We start from the raw sequence: 18,335 nt of genomic DNA on the forward strand, positions 1-18,335 counted from the left end.
AGGCAGAAGGTGTACATGGCATGGGTACACAGGATGAAGGGACAGCTCATGCCCTACACAAGGTGTAAAAGGGTGACACAGATTTCATCAAAACACTCAGAACTACACATAACTTACGATGAATGAAAACTGTCTGGTGATGAAACTTCCCAGAGTATTTTCTCATCGAGAATGAGCACCCGTAACTGAAATCATGGCAGCAAAAACATGGACAGAGAGGGACCAGTGCATCTCTTTTAAATGAAGAAGAAACTGTCGTGGATCCTTATTAAGGGGTTCAGTGCCAGCAGGTTAAAGAGGTCAGCAGAGTGGGGCCAGAAAGAGCGAAAAAGAAACCCTTGTGCACTCACTGTATCAAGCTAACATCATCCATGAAAAATTTAATTCGGAAAAACAAAGTAAAATCCACAGCGGCTTTGCCCTTTTTCTTTGGTTCTTCTTTCCATCCCTCGGGGGCCACTTTGGTTAATTTTAAGTCAGGATCAACAAAGAAATATTCATTCTCTGAAAACAGAATGAGAAAGGCATTCAGAAAGCACCAAGTTTTCTTTCCTTTTGATGTCTTCATTTACTGTCAGAGGCACAGTGGGGCTCTGAGCGCTGCCTATGGCTGGGTTCAGTGTGCATCAGTCTTTTCAAAACCAGGGCAAAGTCAGACAGACCTGGACTTGGCTCCTGGTCACATCATTTACTGCCTTTGTGAGTAAATTACTGTTCCACTCTGGACATCAATTTCCCTATCTGAAAGATCAGGATATTGGTGGCTCCTGCATTATAGGGTTGTTGTAAAAATCAAATGACAAAATAAATGGACATGAAACATGCTGGGAGGCAAGCATCACATCACAGTGTGTCTATAAATATTAGCAACTATCTACTAACTGAATGATGATTCCACAAATCTGATTTGTACAGAATGTTTAGGAAATAAAGAGAAATTCTGTCTCAAAACTATCTTTCAGTAAACAATATTATCTAGTTAGTCAGAGGGAGGGTGAATAAGTCCTAGAGCTAGGTACTAGCCATTCCTACCCTCTGGGGTCACTCTGTCTAACTGTAAACCAGGATCAAAAAAAGTACTAGTTGTACACTTAATGGGTCATTCTACAGAATGAACTGTCATTTTTAGAGACCAAGCACTTAAAAAGCTCTCCATGGATACAGGAGGAGACTCACAAGAGGGAAACTTGCTAACTCCCTTCTGTTTGTCATCGATGATCTACCTATTTAATTTCTCCTTCCACAAACGAGGCTCAGCAGGGGAAGGTACGCAAGGTCATCTTGAGGCCAGATTCCCATTCTGAACTGTGAATTAAAACATGTAGTTACCTTTGAGGGTAGCTAGAGCAAACAAATGATGCTCCACTAAGCCAATGTGAGCCACGACCATATCGAAGACATCCTTGCATATGGTCTTGGTGTCACAGGTGAGCTCCAGTCTCTGCCCACTCAGGAGCATTATGTTCACTTTTCTCCGCTGGTCCTCATTCTTCCCCTTCTTGTTCTATCATTGGGGAAAAAGGCAGTGTTTATTAAGAGAAGCATTTATAACATTTAGACTTGCTTTTTGAGAACAATTCATCTTATCTTCTAAAGCAGCTTTACTACTTACAAGAATAGAACGTGGCAAATCCAGAGAAATAAATGGCTCAATTGTCATCTTCACAAACTCGGGGCCAAAGAAATTCTGCAAGTGACATAAACACAATAAATAATTTTTACTATTTATCCTAGTCTTTCTTTAAAAGGAAAACAGTATAAGAGTAAAAAAAAAAAAATCACACATCACAATGAGGTGCTACATAACAGACATAGGAAGCTTCATTGGAGAACATTGGATTTGCTTAGAATAGAAATGCAGCAATGCTTTATGCATTGATGTGGCTGTCTGAAACTAAAGTGTTAGGAGCACTCTTTCTCACCACCCTGGTCCCGCAGCCACCTCAGCCCCAAATGAACATACAGACGCTATATTAGTTATAAAGCTGTTGGCTGATGGCTAGGGTTTCTTATTGGCTAGTTCTGTCTTAATTATTAACCCACAGCTACAAATCTATGTATTTCCCCATGGTCTTTTCTTACCAGAGAGCACCTGACTCATGTCCTCTCCTCTGGGGATCACATCACGACTGCTCTTTGCCTACACCTCCCAGAATTCTCCTTGTCTCCTAGACATACCTATCTTCCAGCCTCATTGGCCAAGAGTTTTTATTCATCAACCAATAAGGTAAACATATGGGTGCCATTTTGTTATAAGCACTCTTTCCTACCAACCTGGTCTTGCACTAGGGCTTACAAAAAAGATACATGTGTGTGTTTGTCATGCATGTACAAAATTATCACATTTGAAGCCCAAAGTATAGTGTATGACTTCCAGCTTCTCCCTTCATTTGATACTTGTTTAGTTAGAATAGTTAACTAGTAAAATTTCATTAAATTTCTTCCATTTAACTTATAGTACATCCAGTTATATTTTACTATCACTCTAAAAACTTTGGAACTCTACAGTGTCTTAGAAATCAATTCTACATATAAAAGATCAGGGCAATGAAATGTTATAATACTTCTTGAGAAGGAAGCTTAAATTCAATGCTTGTTTATAAAAAAAATGTATTAAAGGTCTAGTGCTGGGCTGGAGAGATAGCTCAGAGGTTAAGAGCACTGGCTGCTCTTCCAGAGGTTCGAAGTTCAATTCCCAGTGCACGATGGCTCACAACATCTGTAATGAGATCTGGTGACCTCTTCTGGCCTGCAAGCATACATGTAGGCAGAACAATGTACACTTAAAAAAAAAAAAAAAAGTCTAGTGATCAAAGAAAAATATTGCAAACAGAGGAACCATCCTCTCCCCCTTCAAAATGTGAGATGGAGCTGCTCATTTCCTGCTTTGAACATTGTAGTAAGAGGACCCAAGGCTTGGAGCTAATGCAATGTTCTAGATTATAAAGAAGATCCTACTTAGGGCTGGAGACGGTTCAGCAGCAGGGAGCTCAGGCTGCCCTTTGGGAGGACTGAAGCTCAGTTCCCCGCATCCACATGGCAGCTTGTAACCCCTGTAATTCCAGTTCTAGGGGATTTGATGTGTTATTTTGTCCTCTACAGGCACCAGACTTGCATGCAGTGTACAGACATATATGCAAGCAAAACATCCATACATAAAATGATGATGATAAAATTTTCCAAAAAAAGACCATCTGTGCCAAAATCCTGAGAATGAATTTCTTACTATTAAAAGTAACTTCCTGTTACTCTGAATAAAGAATAATGTATATGTCACTCATGTTTTTGTTTTTTAAAAATATTTCCCCTGAGATGGGTTTGCTATGCTTCCCAGACTGGTTTCAAACTGCTAGACAATGACCTTGCTCCAACCTCCTACAAAGACATTATAGCATGCCTGGCAATACACATACATGTTATATGATCTCGCTATGTAGCCCAGGTTGGCAATGGAATTCTATGCCATCTAGGAAAATCTTAAAGTCATGATCTTTTCTGCCTCTTGAGTGTAGAGATTATAGACATGTACCACCATGCTTAGGCATATTATCATATATACACATATATATCATAAAAGTATAGTTAAGACACTCAAAATCTGCATAGTGCTATTTTAAAAATGAAATAATTATAAGCAGCTAAATATTGATTCTAATATCAAACAAGATGCTTGATCCCAATGAGAACTAATGTGGAATCTCAATTTTACCTACGGTCAACTTTAGTATATCTATAGCAACTTTCTATTAGTATATATTATTTATAAGCAACAATGGGTTTCATGACACCTCTATACATGCATGTATAGTCTGGTTAGGGTTTCACACAAGAGCACTCCGAGTCTGGTTAGGGTTTCACACAGGAACACTCCCTGAGTCTGGTTAGGGTTTCACACAGGAGCACTCCCTGAGTCTGGGTAGAGTTTCACACAGGAGCACTCTGAGTCTGGGTAGGGTTTCACGCAGGAGCACTCCCTGAGTCTGGGTAGAGTTTCACACAGGAGCACTCTGAGTCTGGGTAGGGTTTCACGCAGGAGCACTCCCTGAGTCTGGTTAGGGTTTCACGCAGGAGCACTCACTGAATCTGGTAAGGTTTGACACAGGATCACATGTGAGAGGTTATTTACATCATGAACAGCTTATCTGAGGCTACACCACTGAAGAAAACATAAAGTATATTTTCAAAATGTCTGGCTAATAGCCCTCAGAGAAAAAGTCTGGACGCTGGCCTGAGAACAGCCTTACCCTCAGTTTCCTCTGGGTCATGGCTGTCTCCAGGGCAATTTCTCTTAGTGGATCTCTAGAGATATCAAGCATGGAAGCTTTAATTGTGTCCCCCGGATACAGGCTCAACCTAGACTGCCGGAGAGCCATCCTGGCTTGTAGCTGCATCATTTCTTCTTCCTGTCGCTTTAGCATCATCTCCTGATTGATTAAGTTGCCTTCAAGGGATGTTTCATATTGTCTAATGTAGAGAAAAGAGAAGAAAAATAAAGGCTGTCAAAAACCACGTGGGACACTTCATGTCACATATGATATCAAGAAGGTACACATTTTCTTATTTTTAAAGACTTACTATTTTTAATTAATGTATATATTTGTGTGCTTGTGTGAGTTTATGTACACCATATGTGTGAAGTGTCTGTGGAGATGAAGAGTGCTAGTCCTCCTGTTACTGGCATTACAGATATTTATGAACTGCCTAAGATAAGTGCTAGGAACTGAATATGAGTTGGTATTACATGGTGTGACACTGAGAGAAATGACATATAAAAACTCTTATAAATGTTATATACATATATAGCTATATGTCCAGTTCCAGATAAAATTACTATAATATTTTCTAATTTCCTGAGAGAAAGGGTGATCAGAGAATCTTTGTCCTAATATTTGGCCTTTGAATCCGGTTCCTGTCACATCTCCTCTTGTGGAATATTCATTTACACTGTATGAAGATGCGTCACTGTGATTGGTTTAATAAGAAGCTAAATGGCCAATATCTAGGCAGGAGGTATAGGTGAGACTTCTGGACAGAGAGTGCTCTGGGAAGAAGAAAGGCAGAGTTGCTAGAGGATGCAGAGCAACCAGCATGGGCACAAAGTAAAGGTGATCGACCCACATAAAAGAACATAGCTTAAAAGAAATGGGTTAACTTAAAAGAGCTAGTTAGAAACAAGCCTAAGCTATTGGCCAAGCTTTCATAATAATAAGTCCCTAATCCACTTTAACAGAGTAACAGGCCTGGGAGGCTGTAGGAGCCCCAGATTAATGCCTGGTCTGCAGGAAGAATGGAAGCCTGGGATACTCAGATAGTGACCAGAGCCTTGAGGAACTGGATGCTGCTTTGAGAAAGGGGTTTGTCTGGGGTTAGAGTGTTTTTTGGTAGTGGCATCCCAGTCTACATCCTGCTCTGTTGTATTTTCATGTACTGCTATAATGCTGTCTCACAGGGCAGACCTGTATCCCGACTCCTCTAGGAACACTCCAGCATCCTCCGAATAATTGCTTTGCCCGTGGCTCCCTCAGACAGGGGCTGTTTTAATCCTGTGGACCTAGGCCTTGGAGGTCAATGAAATTCTGCTTAGCTCTTATATTTTCGTATGTGTGAGTGCATGTGGGTGAAGGTCAAAGATCAGCCCCAGGAGCTGCTGCCCATCTTGTTTTTGAGACAAAGTCTCTCAACAGGACCTAGGCTTGGCTGGTTTATTAAGGCTGGTTGACCAGTGAGCCCTATGGATCTACTTGTCCCCAGAGCTTAGATCCAAAGGATGTTTCATACCTGGCTGTTATCAGACTCAGGTCCCTGTGCTTGCCCTGCAGATGCCTTGCCCACTGAGCCATCTAGCTTCCAGACCTACTGACACCTTTCCAAACAGTCCAACCCCCTTAAGCACAGGAGACATAAGAACACCTGCTGCCTGTGTCTGCTTTGTGTTCCCCATCCTATCGGCTGCTTTCATCATTAATTAAAGACTTAAGTGTCTCACTCAGTCTGCTTTTTGTCTGTTTCTTTCCTACTGCTGCTGTTGTCACCACTCAGGGTTACAATACATGGATCTCTCTTGGGAGTCTTCTGACGCTCTGATCCCCTCTCTCCCTTAGCTGGCGACCATGTAGTCCCCAAACCACTGCTTCTGGTCTCCCATACTTCTATAATCTGATCTCGTCTATTGTGCTCTGCTCTCCTTGGCCAGTCAATTTACCGAGTCTTCTACCTGCTCCTAGCACTGTCATTTCAGTCATTACTCTCCATTGCCCTGTCTTGTTTGGAATCTAAGGTCAGTCCGTCAGTGTAATCACTCCTTTGCATATGACCCCATTGGGGATGTTCTTCAATTATACCTTTCTCTTATTGGTTGATGAATAAAACAGAAAATATAGGTGGGCCTACCAGACGAGGAGAATTCTGGGGAGACACAGAGAGAGGCCTCGAGAGAGACTCCATGTAGCTGCTGAAGGAGTAACAGGTTTGGACATTCTCTGGTAAGATAAGACCACGTGGAAATACTTAGATTAATAGAAATGGGTTAATGATTAAGAGTGAGCTAGCCAATAGGATGCCTGAGCCATTGGCCAAACAGTTTATAAGTCTCTGTGTGTTTATTTGGGGTTAAACAGCTATGGGACCAAGAGGGAAAGAAACTCCATCAACAAAATGGTGCTCACACGTGTGTTAAGAATTTCCATGTAAAAACCTGACAAAAGCTTAAAAGGATTCTAAATGCACAAAAACGGAGCTGCACTGGGCGTCTTAGTCTCATAGTCCCATGCCATAGTACAGATACTCTGTGGCATTCTGGCTTGAACACAGCATGACAGATTCCTGCCTCCTTTTTCTCCACAGTCTGCTGCCTAGCTCTCATCTCTAGGTGACATCTTGGGGGAGTTGTTTCTCTGTGCTGCTGTTGACAGCTGTCTCTGGCACCTGAAACTATCTAGCATGTGGTGGGTGCCCAGCAGGCACTGTGAGTCTGGTCCTATGGTCTACCTTTACCTGGAGTCAAAGTAGTAAAATCTCTAGTCTATGCATTTTAACTCATTTTCATTAACTAAAACTAATTGCAGCAGCAGAGAAGACATCACTTTATCTCTTCCAATATAGATGTAAAACATTTCATTATGAACCAAAGCATTTGAGATGTAAAACAAGCAAGCAAGCAAACAAACAATAAAACCCCCAAAGAACCAAAAAACTAAGTTCCAAATCTGGAAAAGTACTGCACTGCTGGGGAGTGAGATACACACTGTCAGCTAATGTGCTCAGGGGAAAACTGTTAACACACCCATGGCAGAGAGGCAGGGGCGCTGTGGGAAGACACAGTGTGTGACATCACTTCAAAAGCTAGCACAAAAAGGCTAAAGACACACTTTGGAAGCAGCTTTGAATATCTTTTTTAAGTCATCAGAAGAAACTTTTGATAGCTCAGAATCCAGAAATTGCTCACTCTGCTACGTCTGACTCACTGTTTCCTGTTAGTGTCTTCCCTGCCCCATAACAGAGCTCAACAGCACCCTCGGTCTGTTTCCACACTTCATTCTAGCTACAGGGAATGGAAATTTTCTCATAAGGAAGCATGCAACATAGACAAATACAGCGCTGCCTGAAGAACAAGTCAGGAGTGCTTGGCCATGCACTGACACAGCCAAGGTACCGGCAGAAACCTTGGCCCACACCCAGGAAAGCCTGCACCTCCAGAAGGAATTTTGACAGTATTTTACTCAATGTGTGATCCTGTGGGCAGGAAATGATGGGACTAGTTAAAAGAAATGAAGTTTAGCAATTTCCATGCAACAACACATATGCACACTGAGCAATCAACGTGTGTTGTGTGTCCCAGATTTCTCTCCACTCTTTCTTATCTCTAACTTAGTTGTGTCTCCAAAGACAGTTTATGCTTAAAACACGGATGGGCAAGTTAAGGTGGTCTTAATGTTAACATTCCCTTACTAAGACTTAGAGGGTCAGAATTAAGTCTCTCATGATTCATGCTTTTGAGATTCTTATTAAGAAAACAGATAATGCTCCCAAGATGCCTTAATTCTTGTGAAGGAATTCATCCTCAAGTAACAGACTGAAATCAGTGTTAACACACAACCCCCAGTGGGCTTTCTAGTTGTTATTTCCATTTCTTCTTTCACTGAGGCTAATTTTTCTCAATCAGAGATATAGAGGATGAAATTCTAAAAATAAAAATTTCCCTTAATTCAGCACTGAGCTTGATAGTACTTAACACTGGCTTCTTACTGTTAATTCCCAATGCTTTAGCTTTATTGGGAAAGAATGCAATACTAAGTACAGATTTAGCTTTGCTTTCCACTTGTTTCAAAATGATCAAAGAGTGTGTTCATCATAAGGAAGTACTACTTAAAATGTCATTATGTAAGTAGAAAATTATTTTTATAAAAAAGTATCACAGGTATTTATAAGAAATGAAAGAAAAAGCACCTTGGGAGTAATGTTCATAACTACCTGAATTCTAAGCCATGAATACCTTTTAATCACACAGCTAGGATTACACAGTCGATTAATAGTTCACAGGTAAGGACACTGCCTGGCATATTCATTAGCTAAGGACAAACATTCAACATTTCCCAGAAGATTCTCTTAGTTCTGAAGTAAACAAACAGTGAGGTTAAGGAGTTTTCACAATTTGAAAATACATTTTCAAGCCAACTTTGAACCTTAAGTGTCACGTTATAGATTTTAAACTACCATTCTATGTTTATGCAAGGCAAGTATGTACATGTGACACAATACAGTGACTGCTTGTCCAAAAACTCTTTCAGTTTAAACAAAGTACATATAACTATCACACAATTACCCTAGATTTAGTACACAAAAACACTGAAATTTGCCAAGTATTTCAGTGTGAAACTGACACTATATAGCCTCAAACAGGCTATAGAAATATGCCAGAGAACCTCTTGAAGCCAACCATTGAGTGAATAATTAACTTTTTACATAATAGCTTACATAGTACTAATCTAATTAACTATTCATGTTGAGCTGCCCCAGTATTTCAAAGTACAGTGAACTGCTATTTACATTTTAGAAATAAAGGTTTACTATGTCTCAGACTTTTAATGCTATGTCTCAAGCTTCTTGAGTGTTATACCTATTAGTACTGGCAATTTAAAAAGTCAAGTGCCAACTGTAATTAAAGAGAACCAAACCAAGCAAAACCAAAACCATCCTCCTGTGACTGGAAATTAGTGTTTCCCAAAGCCATACCGTGGTCTCTGTGACTGGCCCTGACCACCTTCTTCGACTCCAGGAAGGCCGCTGCTAGATTCAAACCTCTTTGAAGCTTCACTTCGTCTCACTGATTGTGAATAAAAATAGAATAATGGTAGAAGTGATAAAAACATGAAAGCAGAAATAAGATAATTTGTATGAATCACCACCATGTGGTCAATGACATGCCGTAACATTCTTTTAAGGTTAAGTCACATCAGCTTTTTTGTTGTTAGTGTTCATTTTCTTGTTTCTTTTTTAGACAGGGTCTCTCTCTCTATAGCCCTTGGCTGTCCTGAAACCCAGGTTGACCTGAAACTCACAAAGATCTGCCTGCCTCTACCTGCCAATGCTGGGATTAAAGGTATACACTACCATGCCTGGCTAGTCATGTTAAATTTTAAAGACAATGACTTCCTTCTTATATGATGAAATGATTGTATCACTGTTTTATCAAACTGTTATTATTTGATATAACAATTTTAAAAGAATACATTTTACAACCTAACATTTTGACAAGTTTTATTTAAAAATATTGATAGTTGCTTCTTAAAAAAGACACTTTGCTTGTTTTAGGTGGCGCTTACCTTGTCTGAAATCTGATTCTGAGGAGATAATAGATGGGCTTTCACTGCAGGTACTAAAGATATCACTGTGGTAAGTTTTGTATCTTCGAACTGGTTCTAAAAGAATTTTTAAAAATTAGAAAGTTTATTAGCAATGCCCCACAAATTTAAAAAAAGGACACATTCAATCTGATTAGAACATTTGATGTTTTATTTTAAGTTAAGAAAATTAGGATCTAGTGTAGAGATACTTTGCATACTGGTTGAAAGCATGGATTCTGGAAATAGACTACCTAGATTTATTCCTTGTTTTGTTATTTATTTATAATTTTAAAAAGGGGGGAGTTCTAGTAACTTCACATCTGATAAGGCTGCTGTGAGACTTAAATGAATACTCAAAGCTCTCAGGATGGTATGGATGTTATAGGAGCAACATCCAAGAGCACAATCCAGGAGACTTTACAATGTAGAAGGTGAGTACACAAACACACAATGTAAGACCGGAATTCAGTTCTACCAGAATGAGAAGGAAGTTGTCAGGAAGGGCTCCTATAGAAAACTTCTCAGAGTACTTCCTGCAAGGGACTGAGGCTAGGAGACAAGCATGGTCTAAAATAGGAATACTGCATAAAAATGTTTGTTTTTTAATTCTTATTATACATGCATGAGTGTTTTAACAAAGTGTATGTCTTTGTACCATGTGTGTGCCTGGTACCCTTGGAGAATTGAAGTGGGTGTTAGATGCCCTGGGGCTGGGATTATGGACAATTGTAAGTTGCCATGTGAGGGTTTGGAATTGAACCAGGATCCTCTGGAAGATCTGCCTCTCCAGCCACCAAACCCTGCTTTCTAAATCCCCACTGCCCCGTGGGGCACTGCCATCATGTCCTGTCCCTGTGGGGCACTGCCATCATGTCCTGTCCCTGTGGGGCACTGTCCATTGATGTCTGGGTTCTCTCTTCTCTCTCATTCCTTCCCACAGTCTTGCTCTATGTATAGCCCAGCATACAGGAAGTGGGCTTGCTAGATTGAAAATCTGGGCACTCACTGTAGTTCTCTAATTCTCTGAAACTAGAGTCCTTCAAAAGACGATCTTATGTTGCTGTTCAAGGACTGTCATCCTCTGGTCCACACTACAATTTGTCACACATTTCAAAGTCTGCAGATTCAGTGGCAAGAATCTACTTGAAAGCACAAGACTTTTCTCACAGTCCCAAGATCATCATACAAAAACTTAAATCAAAACTCAAAAACTAAATTCATGCTCATCAACCATTTCTTCCTCAAACAAAATCTTCACTTGCACCACTACACCTGCTGGTGACCAGCTCAGCAGCCTGTAGTCACCTCCTGGAAATGTATGCTGAGTCCTGTCCGAAATCGTTTCTCCCTCTGAATCCCTTTTTCCTTTGAGATGTTTAGGCTTTTCTTTATAACTCTGTAAACTAAGCACCAAACTGGACATAGCTCCTCCTACTTCCCGATTCCTCATGCTGAACTAACTGTTGGGCCTCCATCCTGACCCGTCTCTCTCACGAGAACAGATGAGTGACTTCCTACATCTAGCACATGCCCAGTATGAAGCAAGGACACAATGTTTTCTGAGTCGATGAATGCAAACAAGGCTTACATCATTTTTCACAGTGTGAGCAGAACAGAAAGGTCAAAGGAGGACAGATGGTAAGAACTGAGAAAGCAAGCATGTGTTACTGTTTCCATAAGCTTGGTGGTTTGGAGGAGAGAGCCTTTTGGCCTAGTGGACAGACTGTTGATGATTTCAGGTGGCTGATAAAAAGCCTGTTTTTGAAGTTGTAGATGATAATCGGAAAAGCTGATGAAAATGTGCTGAAGGAAACGAGATGGGAAAAATGCAAGGGGGGGGGGGGGTAAAAATAAACAAAAAGATGTGAAATCTCAAGATCCCAATGTCAGAAGGTAACTTGGTAATAAAGACTGAGTCATATCCTGGGAGTACTCTGGCTAAAGTCCAGACACCAAGAGACATCATCCTGGGAAACTGTGGTGAGGGTCCTTCATGTGGCCCAAGGGCTAAGGATGCATGGATTATGGTGAAATGTATCCAAACTGTTTTGTGGCTTCTTGTTGATCTCAGAGGGAGCAGTCCATGGGAAATGTCCTTAAGTGAAGAGCGGGAGAAGCCTGAGTGCTGGTCACCAAAAGAAGTAAAGATGATTATTTCTTTCCCCCAGGCAGTCTGAAAATTTGAGGATAGAAATGTCACACAATGAATTGTTTGTGCTATGTGTTCAACAGAAATCGTTAAAAGAAAATGAAGTTAATGAATAATGAAGTAGTTTAGTGGCACCACAGGGACATGTCTGTGGAACCAGAACCAATGTACTAGGGGAACCCAGGCAGAGCTGGGGTCTTGCTGAGAAATGAGAGACAAGCAGATGCCTGGCCATGAACTCATGGGAAGGAAGTTTCTAGGATAACGTTCATCTGAAGAACAAGGCATACTATCACCGTGAATACACCCAGCCTTGTCAACACGAGTATTAAGTAATACTCTAATCAAGGGAAAAGGTTTCAGAATTGAGAAGTATGTGCTATTCCTCTGTGAATGACTGCATTTTCTTCAGAGAAATCTCATGGTGAAATGGGTTTAAAATACACCTGGGGAATTTGAATGTGATTTGAAAGGGCCACAGAAGAACAAAAACAGCAACAAATAACAACAACAATAAAAACCAGTAGTTTCAATGAAAACAATAGTGTTACTTAATACTACTTTATATTTACTAATATAATAAATTGTGCACCCATTAAACAGTGGTTTAGGAAGAACTGTTTCATTTAAAGGCACCAAAGCACTTTTGTCTTCTTATTACCAACCTCTCCTGCTAATACCATGTGGAATTTTCCAGGGAAACAGTACCAAACCACAAACCCAGAACTGCAAGTTTGAGGACTGCTCAACTAGCAAGGCCCAGGAAAGGACTGGCTTTAGAGACCACAGGCTCTGCTGTTTTACAAAGCAGTGAACATGTTCTATAAAATGGGGTAGAGAGGTTTCCTGCCCTGGGATGCTGGGCCTTGAACTCCAGCTTCTCATGCTGTATAAAACAGTGCATGAATTTACTGTTTCTGAATGATTTCTGCAAACTGAATCCCATTTGCCAGGTCTTGTTTTGTGTCTGTTTCCTTTAACTAATAGTCTGTGCTTTGTCTTTTCTCTTCAGCCTGGGTTCCTTCTAAAAGACAAAAGCAACTCTGTTCAACCCTGTGAAAGCTTCTTAAGAGTACTTCCCTTGATCAGCCCTGTCTCTAGAAGCCATTGTAAAGGCTATGCCTAGGTGGGGGATGGTGTGGGTGCCACCATCTCATGAATGTGGCTGGAGGGTTAGCTCTCTGCAAACATACTACATGACTACTTTGTCTACTAAGGGTAGGAAGATGTCTTCCTTCTTTACAGTGGGGAAAGGATAGGAGCAGTCATAGTAATTAAAATGGAAGGGATTTATTTTGAGAGCTTCTTAAAGTACTATTAGCCAAGTTCAAGTCATGTAATAACATGGTAGATACAACTAGATTAAAAGTCACACACCATATTTTCTTCTCAGTTGTGCTTTAAAAAAGGTTTATAATCAGAATAAAGTTCTAAGCCATAATTTTACACACAGTCATTCTTATTAAATAAAAATCTTTAACCTTTGTAAGACTGAACTTCCCCCCACTGTCCCTTTCTCTCTTTCTCCTAACCCACCCCCCACCCCATGGTTTCTTGAGACAGAGTTTTTTTGTGTCATCATGGCTGTCCTGGAACTTGCTCTGTAGACCAGGCTGGCCTCAAACTCAGAGATCCGCCTCCCTCTGCCACCCAAGTGCTGGGATTAAAGACAAAGGCTACCATTACCCCATCCATTTCTAAATTAAGTAATATAATCAGCCATTTCAGAAATGTAAAATTACCCATCCTCTGTCAAGGGCATCTGACACTGGTATGGAGAAGCCATATGTTTCTTGTTTACAGACCATGAGGGTGGCAACATTCCTTGGTTCTGTGATCTACATGCTCAGAGGTTTCAGCAGTGACCAGAAAGAAAAGGTTTTCTATCTCAGCCCTGGACTGTAGCAGGCAGGGAGAACGTATATTTTTATGAAGCATCCTAACATCATCGAACACCTTGCTTTTTTAAGACCCAGATGCCACTAGAATTTATCTGTTTCTTTTTTGGATTTTTGAGATAGGTATGTAGCCACGGATATCCCTGGATTTGCTTTATGACCAGGTTGGCCTCAAACTCACAGAGGCCTGCCTTCCTCTGCCTCTCTAGTGCTGGAATTAAAGGCATGTACCTCACAACTGGCAATGTTTTCTATCTGTATCTCAGTGTATAATTCTATCACTCTGGATTTGGTCCAGATCCCAGGACAATAGTATTAACTGTATAATTAAGAAAAAGTCAGCTGGGCGTTGGTGGCGCACGCCTTTAGTCCCAGCACTCAGGAAGCAGAGGCAGGAGGATCTCTGTGAGTTCAAGGCCAGCCTGGTCTACAGAGTGAGTTTCAGGACAGGCTCCAAAGCTCCAAAGCTACACAGTAACCCTATCTCGAAAAACCAAAAAAAAAAAAAAGGAAAGAAAAAAGTCTGATTATGACATTGTTCAAATATTTTGAAAAATAAATGAGTGTCATATATGCACTTCTCAGTACCAACCAGAATTTTAACTGGTATCAGACCATTTTTGTGTTTGTATACATGCATGTGTACACATGCCCATGTGTGCTTGTGTACATAAGGGCCTAGAGAGGCTAAACAATCTTAGAACTTGTTCCTGAGGTACTATTTACCTGTTTCTTGAGATAGGGTCTCCTTGGTTTGGAGCTTGCTGATCTGGCTAGGCTGGTGGCATGGAGACTAAGGTTCTGTCTATCCCCACTTCCCTGGCACTGGGATTGTTGTGCCCTGTCACGGCCTGCCTCTCTTTGGGTTCTAAGAAATTGAGCTCAAACTGTCACTCTTGCAACACAAGTATTTAACAACTGAGCTATGTCCTTAAACCTCCACCTATAGAAAAATTAAGCCTGCAAGACCCTCCTAAAAACCTATTTACAGAGTATTAAGTTTTCTGAATACTAACAATGGTGATAATGTTCAATGGACCTACACTTATCAAAATGTATGTCTTATAAGCTCTCATGTGGCCTCTACCTTCAGTACAATCTTCCTTCTGTAGTAGGGTAACCTACAATAAAGACACTGGTATACAAGGGATCACTTATTCTAGGTTATGTATCATTCTGAGAATTTCCTTCCTTACTTGCACAGAAGTGACAGCAACTCTACGATCACACTGTCACATTGACGTCACTGACAATTAGGAGGTAGTATCAGTAGGATACAATGTTTTCACAAATTGTTTACAACCAAGAATCACAGTGTTTACTATTACAATACACACTGCCTTAAACACATGAACTCATTCATGTGGTCATGAACAGCGTGATTTAGATGTTAAGGATCAGACTCTTAAGTATGAAAATTTGCGTATGATTGATTCTCAGCTCACACAAAGCTTTCATGCAATCATTTTCCAATCAGCACAAACTACAAGTGACACAGAGTCAAGCTCAGACCATTTATGTACAGGAGGTGCTGCCCAGCCAAGCCCAGTGACAAGAACCCATGTTTAGCTTGCCATTTCTTTGCCTTTACTACATGACTCAAATTGCAATGACATTTTAGAAAGCGATGACAATTTTGAATGACAACAGTTCAGAACTTTTAAATTTTCTAGTTCATAACCATTAAACATTTTAAAGACCTCATTCACTCTTTCTTCCTTCCTTCCTTTCTTTTTTCTTTTCTTCCTTTTTTTTTTTTTTTTTTAAAGAAGATAGCCCTAATAAACAGAGTATTTCAATTTTCAAACAGCAGAGAACAAGTTATACTGCTGGGTATCTGTATACTGGACGAGCCTCTCTGCTTCTATCTCAGAGGAATGACTTCTGGAGCAGATACTTGCATGTGATCTTCCCTGTGTTCTCTAGGACTCACTCTATTCCGAATCACACTGTGCTCTGATCAGCAGAATACAGTATGAAAGCCTGGAAGGTGGACCGTGAAGAGTAAACAAATGAACCTGGAAGAAGAAACTTTGGAAGTATGAAAGTGGACAGGGATACATGGAGAAGCTCTGTGACCCGAACCATTCCAGATGTGTAAAGCTTGTGCAGAGGCAGACATGACAAAAAGTCTCCGGGTCCCCCGGAGTGCTCCGGGGCCCAGAGCAATGTGGAGTCGTATGTGGGCCATGCCTTTCCAGGATTCTCTGTTGTTCTTACCTCACTGGCCCTCCTTCAATGTTCAAAGACAGAGTATGTGATTTGATTCTTAGAGTAGACAAAAAGGGAATTTGTACTACTTTCATAATTGACCAGAGACTATCACTAAATTCTACATCCAAAGCAGCACTACCAGGCACAGTAACATTCTTCATCAGCCACTCTGGGATACACCCAGGTTATATTAACAAGCACATGTGTAGTGTGCTTGTATATGTCAGGGACACAGTGGAAATCAAACACACAGAACAAATTTCTAAGGCTCACAGTCAGAAAAACAAGCCTTTAAAAATAAGTAGTTTCAAATAAACAAATACAGGCCACATCCTGAACTGACTGATGAAATACTCCTGAGCCAGGCAATGGCTGAAAGTGGCATTCTTAAGGATGGAGGCAGGGAAATGTAAAACAGCCTCATATGGATCAGTTGGCAGGCAGGTAGGGAAAAATTTCTTGTACTGTATTTACAAATATATGTAGGTACACACTAAAGTTGTTCATGCATCTTTTATTTATATATACATATGTAAGTACATATACATTTATTTCCCTTTATGTATACATGGAGCTGTGGAAGGGAGGTATGGAAAGAGAAAGGAAAAGAAAGAAAAGGAGTGGTGGAGGGTGAGAATGACAAGCAAGCCTCAAGGATGAGGCAGAGTGAGTGATCAGGGACAACCTGGGGACCCGAGAACTCCAGCTTATGTGTGGTACAGAATGCTAGCTACTGAGGGGTGGGTGAATGCCAGAAGTATATTCAGGCTTGTGACCTGACAACAGCAGAGACAGAGGGAGAGAGTCTGCAGATTAAAACAGCTGGCTCTCAGCTGGGTAAGGTGCTGATGTCAACTGCATTGGATAGCTAGAGGCCCGCTCTGCCCAAACAACAAAACAGAACAAAGCTAACCAAACAACAGTCCAAACACATTGCTGGGTTTTAAATTCTACAATGAAACTTGATGCTAGTAAGACTTGTTTATGATACATATTTTCAGGATCTACCTGTCAGTCTGCACTTCTCAGGAAGTGATATCAAAGCCAAACTAGGTCTCTAAGTGGCTAGGTTTAATTTAGATCCTTCCTTTCCAAACAAAAAGTATTATTTTTGTGTATCCAAAATCAACATTTTGCTCTACTGAATATAGCTACAAAAGAGTTTGCATCTTTAGTGTTCCTTATTGCTTGAACATATTTTTCTTCCATTTGATGAGTGAAGAGAAATGCCTATTGTTAGTTGTATTCTGATTTATACTGAGGAGTAATTTGTTGCTCCCCTTATCACAAATGCTTCTAAAACCAGTGTCCCATGAAATGAAGTAGCTTTACCTTGGACTAACTTCACTTAGTGCTGATGTAACCTGCACTGAGTATGATGGTGGCTACTGGCCAGTGTTGCCTCATCAATAAAACAAGCTTGTCCTTCAGCTGCACTAGGCACGCAGCAATTGCAGACTAGCCTCATGTGGCTCTCAAAGATGGTGGGCATGTTCAAACACAGTATCTGCATTTAATAGTTCTACTCCATAATGACAGCCCCGGGAAACACTGTAGACCCTGGGCTCTTTCTAACCAACACATTGATCCATCCACAATAGTGTACTTCAAATATACAAAACTCATTTGCAATCTTAGGGATATAATAATAAAGTCACTAGAATCTTCAATATGTGGCTATTTACTAATATTGTAGCACATTCCTACTTACTGGTATTTACTTCTTTGGAACTGATATCAGCACAGCAGTAGTTTAAAATTATTATTTTGGCTCATGAAATGATGTAAGATAACAATATAGCCATATTTTTACTTTCCTTTTTCTATTTGTAAACAAAGTAAAGAAGCAAAAGTTGACATAGTTCATAATTAGCATTTGATCTTAACAAAAATGAGTTACGGGCAGACAGTATCTCTCTCCCTGAGGACTAGAGCATTCTGAACCCACCCCTTTGCTTTTCTTAAAGTAACTATAAAGTTAAAAACTGAAACTGAACCTTTTCAAATGCAATGTTATAACTTCAAAACTAAGAATAAGGTCACATGTGCAAGTGTTCATGTATTCCAGGAGACTTTTAGGCCTCACAACAAAGCTGTCAGGATAACAAAACTGGGCCAGGACGCTTGAAAGGAGGAAGCAATAGAGGCAATATCTAATTCTGAGGTAAAATAGACTGATGGCATAGCTCACTAAATAAATAATATTTAACTGTAATTTTTGAAGAAAATACC

General features: G+C 40.4%; 1 protein-coding gene across 1 annotated transcript in view; it reads right to left on the minus strand.

Moving 5' to 3' along the window:
• The window catches only part of Ptpn13 (protein tyrosine phosphatase non-receptor type 13), a 163,526-nt gene that overhangs the window by 69,776 nt on the left and 75,415 nt on the right, over window positions 1-18,335 (minus strand). The window contains exons 8-13 of the mRNA XM_051198176.1: window positions 9,822-9,917; window positions 9,232-9,322; window positions 4,245-4,464; window positions 1,613-1,687; window positions 1,330-1,504; window positions 351-504 (exon numbers count right to left, since the gene is read on the minus strand). Coding sequence (XP_051054133.1) covers window positions 351-504; window positions 1,330-1,504; window positions 1,613-1,687; window positions 4,245-4,464; window positions 9,232-9,322; window positions 9,822-9,917 — 811 coding nt within the window. The remainder of the gene's footprint in view (window positions 1-350; window positions 505-1,329; window positions 1,505-1,612; window positions 1,688-4,244; window positions 4,465-9,231; window positions 9,323-9,821; window positions 9,918-18,335) is intronic.

This window comes from Phodopus roborovskii, unplaced genomic scaffold (genome assembly GCF_943737965.1).
Source record: "Phodopus roborovskii unplaced genomic scaffold, PHOROB, whole genome shotgun sequence".
Lineage (NCBI taxonomy): Eukaryota > Metazoa > Chordata > Mammalia > Rodentia > Cricetidae > Phodopus > Phodopus roborovskii.